The sequence below is a fragment of the Dasypus novemcinctus genome, chromosome 13 (assembly GCF_030445035.2).
Source record: "Dasypus novemcinctus isolate mDasNov1 chromosome 13, mDasNov1.1.hap2, whole genome shotgun sequence".
Lineage (NCBI taxonomy): Eukaryota > Metazoa > Chordata > Mammalia > Cingulata > Dasypodidae > Dasypus > Dasypus novemcinctus.
This window is the reverse complement of record NC_080685.1, coordinates 27,331,353-27,342,582: the sequence shown is the minus strand read 5'-3', so window position 1 is coordinate 27,342,582 and position 11,230 is coordinate 27,331,353. Positions and strand designations below refer to the sequence as shown.

General features: G+C 44.0%; 1 protein-coding gene across 1 annotated transcript; it reads left to right on the top strand.

Moving 5' to 3' along the window:
• The first annotated feature begins 575 nt into the window (after window positions 1-575).
• On the top strand, window positions 576-836 carry LOC101431766 (late cornified envelope protein 3C-like). Its single transcript, XM_004469733.1, has one exon. The coding sequence runs from the start codon at window positions 576-578 to the stop codon at window positions 834-836; it is 261 nt and encodes an 86-aa protein (XP_004469790.1).
• Window positions 837-11,230: the final 10,394 nt, after the last annotated feature.

Sequence of the window (11,230 nt, the reverse complement as noted above, 5' to 3'; positions counted from 1 at the left end):
CATCCACAGCCTCCTGAGGAACAGCCTTCTCCTGACTGCTCTGCATCCGGTGAGTGTCCATCAGGGGCCAGGAAAGGAGCATGAAGGTCACAGCAGAGGAGGGGGAAACAGAGGGTCTGAATGGAAAACACGCAAATAAGGAGGAGGGCAGCATGGGGGCATAGGAAGGGGAGGAAGTAACAAGGACTCTGGAACATGCAAAGGCCACAAGAACTGGGAATTCCTCCAAACCTCCTTCTGCTCATGATCTCACACACACACACATTTCCTGTGACAGCCTTCAGAATGCGCTCCTCATATGGTGCATCCCTATCTGCTTCCTTAGAGATACAAAACGTGGATGCCCAAGTAAAATGGCAACTTTCTTTCCTGAGTAGAGAGCAACGTGGTAGGCATTGTGCATCTTCAGATTAACTCCACAGCAGTCTCCCTTTTCCTCCTGCAGCTCTGGGTTCAGAAAGCAGCTGGCCTCAGAGGCCAGTGGTCTAGGTAAGCATGAGACAGGAGACATTGGACTGTGGCTTCTGAACTCACCAGGTGCTTTTGTTTTGTCCAGGGCTACTCAACTCCTCACGATGTCCTGCCAGCAGAACCAGCAGCAGTGCCAGCCCCCTCCCAAGTGCCCCTTGCCCAAGTGTCCCCCAAAGAGTCCAGCACAGTGTTTGCCTCCAGTCTCTTCTGGCTGTGGCCACAGCTCCGAGGGCGGCTGCTGCCTGAGCCACCACAGGCGCCGCAGATCCCACCGATGCCGGCGCCAGAGCTCCGAGGACTGTGACGGTGGCAGTGCACAGTCCGGGGGATCTTCCTGCGACCACAGCTCTGGGGGCTGCTGCTGACCTAGGCAGTCCTGTTGACACAGCGATTCTAAAGGAAGCAAATGCATGAAGCTGCAACCACCACCCCAACCTGATACATCCTTCCACAGATACCTTCCTCTCCCTTTCCCAGGCTGAGCCAGGGATGTTCCAGTGGAGGGTTCCCAGCTCTCCCCAGAAGCCTCTTGCTGTCTGATGGTCAGGATCTCACCATGCCCCCACCCCTGCACCTACACATATATGACAGTGCCTGTGCCTGACCCTGTAAAAAAATAAAGCTTCTCCTATTGACACCTGTGTCTCCTGTGTGTCTATTTACTCCCAGCCTTCAGATCCTTGGGCCAGGTCAGCCCAGCTCTGTTGCAGAGACTTTGCCCTGAACCAGGACTAAATAGCAGTTCAGTTTCCCTCCAGGCATAGAAGGGTTATGGGGCATTTTCACTTTGGAGTTGAGAGGGAGGGAAGGAAAAGAGTAGCACTGGCTTGGGACCCTGAAACTCAGTTGGAAGACTGACTTTCCCTGTAAAGTGTGGGTGGGTGTTGACACAATCTAGTATTTGCCAGTTTGTGATATGGGGCTACCTTTTTTTTAATGTAAGCTGTGTCAGGATCCTAATTAAACAAGGAATCATAAGCAAAGAAAAAATAAAATAATAAAATAAAATAGAAAACAGCCAGACACAGAACAAAATTGAAAAAAGGGGGGAAGGAAGTGGAAACTCAGGAAGGAAGGGTAACTCAACCTACTCTCAGAAAAACCGGGGAAAATAATGAAAGGTGAGGGAATTTTTTAAATTAAAGAGGTCTAAGGGGAAAGATATTACTGGGAATTTAGTTAATGAGATGGTAGAAGTAGGCAAAATTAGAGTATAAAGACAAGAAGAGAGAAAATGAGAAACCTTGCTGGAATTATATGTGGATATAATCAATGGAACAACACTTAATAAGCAAATGACGTCTATCCTATCATGATACCAAATCAGGAGAATCAAAACCTCAGTGGAGTTCATGTTTTGGCCTAAACTGTGAAACTCAGATGCTCATGTGGTTGAAATAATGTTCCTACATGTGAGCCAAGAGAAATTTCTCACTTTGACTGCCAGAAAGCCAGAGAAACATCATAGCATTCCAGCTACAGTCAAGTGGCAAATATTGTGAGAAATGCTGACTAGAGTAGCAGGGTGGGCAAGGGAGAGTGGCAACCCTGTGGAAAATCTTATGAATTCATTGAAATTCAAATAGACTTTTAAAGACCTTGAGAAATACCAGACCTGGAAATTATTTTTTCTTTTAACATTGGGATCAAAAGACCCCAAAAAGAACCTGAGAGGAGTTAAATACTAGACATGCACCAACCAGGTCTAACAAAACAGAATGTTATTCCTTTAAATAGGAGCCACGGCTTTGGCCATGAATTTAAGTTTGGTTTGAAGTCCCTGGAGCATTCTCTGCCAGAGGCAGAAACAGCATGACTCATGCTAAAGGGGGAGGACAGGCCTGGTTCTGAGGGAGGAGCTATGCCAGGGTGAGAGAGTCTACAAGCTTCACGTGCAGGGCTTGAGTGGATGCCTACCCTCGCGCAGGGTCAACAGATCTGTGCAGACCCTCAGGTGTGAGTAGGTGACTCACAGGGTCAGCAGGTCTGTGCAGACCCAGAAACAGTGTAGCTCAGGCTGGACACAATTGGAGAATTAGAACATGCTGATCCACAGGGGCTGTAGAACAAGAGGTGGAGGCTCAGAAGCATCGCAAACCACCACTCTGAAGAGCCAACATATTTCTTGCTCTGGTTGAATCTAATCTGGGTGATGAGAAAAGGAAACAGGATCAAGTAATAAAGTTTACAGAGATGTTGGGAAGCTAGAAGAAATCAAAGGACCTATTACAAATTCACCCCCAAGAAAGTCCCAGGAAGGAAGAAAAATAGATTCCCCCAATCTCATCAGAGTGACACCAAGGCCCAGTCTGGAACCCATTTATTTATTCAACAAATTTTTATTGAGCATCTATTATGTGTTCAATTCTAGGCACTAGGGATACAGCAGGGAATTAGCAAGACAGAGTTGTTTCTCTCAGGAGCTTACATTCAAATGGGTCCATAAGAGACAGTTTCTGTTTTGCATGCAATTTGGAGGGTGGCCCTCTGTTTTGTTGGCCCCTCACCCTCTGAGGTTGGGTGGATGCTGGTGGCAGTGTAACAAACCCAGAGAAGACACCCAGCCTGGGCAAAATATTGAGGTTCTGAGAAAGTGTACTTTGGTGGTGACAAAACAGGACATCTCGTATTTGCTAGATTCCACACCAAAAAACAACAGCCCAGTAAGAAGAGGGGATAAAGGGTTAATACAAATGGGGCAGTGTTAGTGCACAAGGACATCTCTGTCCTCATGCTCTCTCCCTCCTTCTCTCACTCCACAAGCTCCAGTTTAAAAACATCTTCTCATTGGTGACTTGAAAGTGCTCATTTATTCCCTTGAATATTACTTATATGATGACTGAAAAGGGAAGGCTACACCTATAGGCCTTCCTATATCAGGATAACCAGACATATGCTAATCAATGTTTATTTTTAAAAGGAATGTTTTGTCATCATTTTAATTGATACTTATGATTTAAAAGATTTTTCCCATTCTTAAATGTGATATTTCAGAAGGCAATGCATCTCTAATGTTATAATAAAGTGCAATGGAAAAATACAGCACCTCTTATGCAATTGCAATTTCCAAAACCCTGGATCAGTGCCTACTCAGTTGTTCACAAGTAGCATCCTTAGGAACCTTGTCATCAACACACCTGCTAAGTATCATTCCTAGTTCAGCTCATCTTTTTCAGCCAGCCCACCCAATCTGAATGACTCCCCTAAACTGTCCACTGTGCTCTTAGAATATAAGTGATCAGTTTCTAAGATACTGACACACTAGTGCTTAGATGTTATGTTAGTTTGCAAATCATGCCACCACAGCTTCCATAGATTTCTTGCCCTCATATCTTCTATCACTTTATAGATTTCTCTGCCCAGATATCAGCTGTTAACTGTAGAAGCAGGGATTCCAAGTCTGGAATTCTCCACTCCAAAACAGATAATCTTAATAAGCATGTTATTCTGCCCACTTTGTCTTAGATCCCCTCCAGTGTCCCACTTCAGCCCCATTCTCCCCTCAGCACCAGCATTATCTCTTCCCCTTGGCAAGGACCCTCTGCTCCCCCCTGGGCTCCATGAGTTCTTCTTGGTATTGCTACTTGGGCTGGCAGGCCATAGACAAATCAGGGATCCACCCATACCTCTCTAAGTACTGTGCTCACAGGCCAGTGATCTCATCTCATCTGTCATCCCCAAGTGATAGCAGGTGACAACACCTGGACTCATCCTCCCCCTCATAGCCACTGGCAGCGAAAGAGAACTAACACCCAAAGGCTCTCACCTCAGGCCCAAGGACTTCCCATACACATATTCCAGCACTTACCCCATTGGATTATGCTTATTGTATTTCTTCTCTGTCTGCCCTGCTACATTGTGAGGTATTCAAGAATGGGACTAAAACTTATTCACTTCTGAACCTATGTACATCAGAGTGCAAAGTGCATATCAGTACAACACATCCTGTTTGAATAATTGAGTGAATGGATGAATGAATAAACTAATTAGTCAGTGAATTAATGAATGAATGAAAAACTAAAATTGACAGTCTATCAGAAGGCTGAGACACAGGTATTTGAAAAGTCTTGTGACTGCCTGGATGCTTCCTCACAGGAAAACTCTTGGCATCTGTACAAGAAGATATGGAGGGACTAGGAAGGGAAATTACAAGTATTTATGTCAATTAAACAAATGTTAAAGGAGGAAGAATAGAAGGGAGGGGGGGATGGAGAAGGGAAGGAAGGAAAAAATACAGAAAGTAGAGAGAGAAGGCTGGAAGGAAGGAAAGGGGGAGAAAAGAAAGAAAATAGAGTGGAAAAAAGGAAATGACAGGCCTGGGAAGTTTAAAGAACAGATATTTGGACAGTTTGGGGGCTTCCTGGGTCTCTTCCATCAGAAAAGTCTCCCCCCACTTCCCTCCCAACCACCACGACACTGAAGTCTACATTGAACAGTGGGGAGGGCCTGCTGCAGAACTCCCTGTGACCCCTGTGCCCCTGCCAGGGGTGTCAGCAGGACACTGAGAACCCAGCATCAATCATTAATGTGCGCTTCCTCCTGAGGGCCAAGGCATAAGTCCCTCACTCCCTTGGAGTGTCCACTGTCCACTTTCCTTCCCACTGTAGGGATATATAAGAAGTTGTGAGAAAATGCAATACAGGTGAGAATTGGAGTCAAGAGATGAAGGAAGTAACTGGTGGGAATTGAGGCCAGAGAGGTTCCAGGTTATTCTGTGGACAACAGGTGAGTAGTGCAAAGGGCTTGAATCCTCCAAGACCCCAATTGTCTCTCTTCTATCTCATGGTACTTGATCTTCTGAGAAGTTCCTATAGAAAGTTCTGTTTCCAGGGATCTCATTCGCTCTGATCTCAAAAACCTCATCTCCCTAGCTCCTAACACCTTATAACTGCTTAGCTCTCACGTCCTAGAGCTTTAAGGCAAAAGTATGCCTTGGTGAATTAATGACTTCCTTTCTGCCCACCCACGTGCCCTCTGCCTCTCCCTCACACCTCAACCTCCCCACACACCTCTACATGATCCTTCCTCATCCTTCATCACTTACAGGCCAAACACTGACTTGCAGAGAATGTTGGAGCCACCTGAAACAATGCCAAAAAAAAAAGGAGATGGATTCCTGGCCACCCAGAGGTGACCCACAGGGATTGAGGGACTGGGGATGAGATGAGATTTGGGCATAAAATTCTCAGGGGAATTTCATAGCATCTTTCACCATGAAATACTGATGTCTTCAAGTCATGATTGATAAAGCCAAAGTTTCTCCTAAATGCAGCTGGGAAAACAGGGCCAGAGCCTTGGAATTGCACTATTGATTGACTGATAGTGGATGGGGAGGTAGACTCAGAGAAACCCTTGGAACAGAGATCGTAAGAGGACCATATAGCTCCAAACTGAACTCAGTGAGTTAAAAAGAAACAACTGTACTGTCTTTTCATTCACTGCCTACTGCTCTGCTGTGTTGAATTTTTCTTAATGCTATCCCTGACAGAATCCATATCCAAAACAAGGATTAAAATATCAGTCTAGTTCAATTCAGTATAAAGCTTAATCTCAAATCCTTCCCTCCTCCCAGCAAAGTCCAGCCCCTCTGTAGGCAGGTGGGGAGCCACAGCACTCTTTCCTAGTACAATGGCTCCCTACTTCGAAAACATTGGTCAAATTGCTAGCTTTCTACTGGCTGGTGGGAAGCTTTCTACTGGCTGGTGGAATTGATTATACGGGTCAGGGCAACTCTGCCTCTTCAGAACAAGTCCTATAAAAATGAGTCTGAGACTTTCTCTAGTTTCTATTTAGAAGATGGAGTATTTAGATCCTTTTGTTTTCAACTTTGGGACTTTAGTTAAACTCCCACAAGAACAAGGAAAACCCAAATTCCCTCTGGAGGCTGGATCTATCTGGATAATTCTCCACGGTCATAGATAGGTGCTCTATATCTCAAAATGCATTATCTGAGAGAGATTAGGATTCAGAGAAGAATAGAGGAGAAAATGTCTTTCAATAACATCAGGTGGCATTTTCAAACTTTCATACCAACCACCCTAAGAATGATTCAGCAGCTTGTTGCTAATTGCTTGATGATGGGAAGGTCCTGAATTGAGGAGGGGCTATGTTTTGCAGCAAATGGAGAAGGCATCTCATTGTTTGATTTATCAATTTGTTCATCCCTTTTATGGCCTGATTAAAATGCACTCCAGGGAGCCAAACCTGAGCCATTGTACTTCCAGTCCATCATTCCTGCTGGTACCTCCAAGTCATGGCATTACCCAGGTTCATCCAGCCAGACCAGTTCTCTTGTCACCTGATATCTCAGAACCCCAAGAATCCAGAGATTGAAGGATGGGCGCCTGGTAGAGGTGACCCTCAGACAGTTGTCCTCTTACTCTGGAGCAAGTGGCCAGTCTATGGTCTCCCAGCAATTCCTCCTCATTGCCAGCATCTGCTTAACCTCAAAACCTGTGAACCTCCTGCTCTGAGGAAGAAGGGGAGGGCCATGAAGTGGGAGCTCCTAATGGAGGTGAAGGAGAGATTGATGAGCAACTTCACCAGGAGCATTCCAAGGCAGGCTGTGAGGGAAATCCACAGATATCCACTGCATGTCATGAAGAAAGAAGCCTCCACACTGACAGTTTCTGAGATATTTTGAAACTATAGAACTTACTTTCCAATGGTTGTCTCCCAATGACCAGAGATTTCATTCCTAAGAAACAAAAATTGTTTTTTTAGCCCTAATTCCTGGTCTACCTTGAGAAAAAACTCATTCCATCTCTCTCAAGTGCCTCTTTCCAGTCCAGAAGCTACTGAAGAGACACTTAACAAGATGACTAAAGTGTCACTCAAGTGTAGTTTGGGGGATGACTCTGAAAATACCCCTCTGCAGGAGAGAGGGTCCATATGCTGGAGGCAGGATGAGGTTGGTGAGGGATAAATGTCTACCCCCTTCCACACCCACAGCCACCCTACTTTCCTCTGGCAGTGCAATCATGCTCCTACAGGCAACTTGAAATAAGTCATGGCATCACTATGTTCTTAAGTGAGCTGCAAAGTAGAGTGGATGAAAATTGCACCTCTTATAATGAGCATAATTGTAGTTTTCATTGAAAAGTATAATTTATTTTAAATATGTATAAAGTTTAGTTATGGTCATGACTATGATTTATCTTAAAAACATATAGCAAGATATATTTATTTTAATACTAGAGATTGATTCAGTGAGGATCTCATGTCTAAAATTAAAATGAAATTCACAGGGAAATACCATTCAGTTAATGCTGATTCATCATACACAAAGCATAGCGATTAACAGGTCTGTTCTATCAGATAAGATGCACCAAACACTCATCAGTCACAACACATTCAACAAAATCTCCTCCATCAAAACCATCAATTATCATTCACATTTGTGGACATTCTTTAACTCCTTCAAGCAGAGGTACTGCTCCTGCCTCTGTGTTTTATTGTCTCCAAATGAAAAGCACATATTCCTTGGGATCTTGATAGAGATAAGTGCCTTTTATTATTATAAAAGGCTAATTGTGATTCTTGTCACTCCAACCATTGCAAGTCCCTTCTCCATTATTTGCTCTTCAATAAAGCACTTGTTTGGCTCCATCCTTCTACTGCACAAGGACGCCTTGTTGCTTCCTTGGTGCCAGTGAGGTTCTCTCAGGGCCCATGTCCCCTGGCTTCATCAGTCCATCCATTTTCCATGCACATCTCACTGTGAACACCCAGTGTTCTCAGTTCAGCCACCACCCCTAAGAGGAAGGACTGATTGCAGCTGGATGCACAATCTTCCTAAGGGAGTATGAAGGAAAATAGAGAACTAACACCCAAAGGACTAAGGACCTTGTAGTTACTTATTACACCACTAATCACATGGGAGCAGACTATTTACTTGTCTGTCCAGTTAGACAGGTTATGTGTCATATTTAACACTATGTTCCCACTGCAAAGTATGGAACAAGGGATGTGGCCTCTGGTGAGTGCATATGTACACCTGAATGGAAGGTATTCAAGCAATTACCAGGGCTTCCTAATTCACTATTGTCAAGCATATTGTTAAATGCATAGGAAGATGGAGGCCCAGAACTGGGAGTGTTTGGTGCTCTCACCCACCCCCTAGATTTTTTAAGCAACAATATACTTGTGCTGTGTATCACAAACTTAGGAGCTCCTGTCTGGGCACCCCAGTCCACAACCTACTCAGAATCAGCTTTCTCTGGCCCCCACAAAATCAGGTGGCTGTCTAGCTGGAGACAAGCCCTGTGTGCAGCAAGTCAGGAAGACAAACCCAGGCCTCCTTCAGAGGAGAGAGAAGCAAAGGTCAGGAATTGAAGCAGCAGGAAGGATATGTGAGTAATGTGCCCTTATGAGATGTTTCAGGAGTACTATAACCTACAATGGCCATGGGTCTGCAACCCATTCACAACCTCTTCCTAACATGTTCTGAGAGATACACTCATCCCACTGGACATGGGTGGGAGAGTTCTTCCCAGAGGAAGCTTTACTCAAACAAGTTTATTCTCCTCATGATTACAGGAAACAAAAAACTTTGGGAATCCAATTAGAAAAAGTATGTTCCTTTCTAGCAGGACACCAAAGAGAAAAAGCATCATTCCAGGCTAAGTAAACTCCAAATCAGTTTTCATTTCTTTCCTACATTTCTTAGTTCAGAAGTAGGCAAGGAGTTGATGAAATCAATCAGAGAAGAAACACTGGCCAAAGGCTTCTGCATTAATATGCTATTTTACTCTGTCTAGGGTCATTGACTCCTGCTGAGATGTTCTTCCAGCAAAATCAGAGCAGTGCTAGTCACCCAAGTGCCCCCCAAAACACTTGCCCCAATGCCCAACCCCACGACCCACTCCAGTTTCTTCCTGCTGTGGTTCCACCTCCAGTTGTGGGGGCTCCAGCTGCTGCCTTGGCTCTTGGGGCTGCTGCTGACCTGGGCAGTAAGGTTGAGATGAGCAGTTTTAGAGTAACCAAAGACCCAGTGTCAAGGATCAGTGACAGGCGGATGTGTCCACTCCTATCCTTCGACTCCTGGACTCCTTCCGAGGAGGGTAGTAAATTCTCCCTGGAGGTCTTCCCAGGTCCTTTCCAGGAGCCCAGTGTCTCCCATGCCTGTGTTCTCATCAGTGCTTGGCAGCATTTAAGACTAATTCTGTGAAAACTAAAGGTCCTCCTATTTCACTTAAGGTTTCACAATGCCCTTCCAAGGCTGCTCCGTTGCTCCCCGCTCTTCTCATAGCCTAGGCCCAGAGCTTCCCTACTCCTGGATCCCTATTCCCTACCCTTTCTTGGGAGACCATTAGGAGTTTAGTTTTGGGGGAGGGAAAGAGCTAGAGTAGGACCAGAGACTTCAGGGAAGAACATTCACGTCTTTTCTATAGGAGAGAACTGGGTGTTGAAGGGGGTGGGAACGAATTGTTTAAAGCAGAATAGGTGATAGATGTAAGGGGAGAAATGAGGCTAGGGGGACAGCAAACAAGTATACACTATGAGAAATGGGGAGAGGAAAAAGATGAAACTCAGACCTTTGCAGGGGTTGTAAATTATACATATTCATAAGTTCAAAGACTTGTATACTGCTTACTGTGAGCCAGTGGTTTTACATATAGTAAATAATTTCAGTCTCACTGCAATCCTTTGAATCACGTGTTGCCCCTATCCCCATTGAAAGGAGCAGAGTCAGTATAGAACAGTTGCCCAGGGTCTCACAGCAACTGCAGTTCAAACCCAGATAGTTTGGCCTATCCTAAGTTCTTCAAAATAGTTTAATATTTGAGAAAACACTAAATCATTTGATATTTGAGAAAACACTACATCATTTTTTGTGATTATTTTGGTCTTGTATTTTGTTGCTTTTTGAACTCTACACCATTTTATACCAAACTATATGAGTTACAACTTCACTTTTGGGAAATTGGACTCCTAGATTTGGTATCTAGAATGTAGAGTTCGACTGCCTCCCAAAAGTGAAATCATTGTCTTAATGTGCACCAAAAGTAACATTTTCTCTTGGACTACCAGTTTTGGGGATAATGATGTAAGTAGAAAGAATCAATCAATTTCAAACCAGTATATTTCTTAGGAAAATACTAGAAAGCCAATGAGAGATTATAAACTTTGAGCTAAAGTGAAAAAATAAATATTAAAAGAAACTAGTTGGATGTAACAGAGAAATTAATCTAGTGCAAATGTTTTAAATTTTAAAAAGATTTCTAAAACCCCATAGAAAGTGACAAATTAGAAATTAGTTTCATACCCATGTTAATAGACACTTATTTTCTTAAGACTTTGAGATCAGAAAGATAATAAAAATGGATTATAGTTTACATTACAACTTACAGTCTCTCCCAGTCCATTCAGTGAGTTATGGCAGGATATATGATCCTGCATCTGTCCCTGCAATATCATTGAGGACAACTCCAAGTCCTGAAAATGTCCCCATATCACACCTCTTCTTCCCTTTCCCTGTCCCCAGCAATTCCCATGGCCACTGTCTCCACATCAATGATAGTTTCTTCCATTGCTAGAGTCACAATTATTCTATAGTAGAACCCCAGGAAGTCCATGCTAATAAATATTTATTCCTCCATCCTGAGGACCCTGGGATGGTGATGCTAATCCATGCTGTATAGCAGCGCTCCAAAATGTGTTCATCAAATGCATTGAATGTGCCACACTGATGAAAGGAAAGAATTTGGTGATGTGGGAGGAGTGGGGGGGAGTGGGGGTATATGGGATCTTTTTCTAT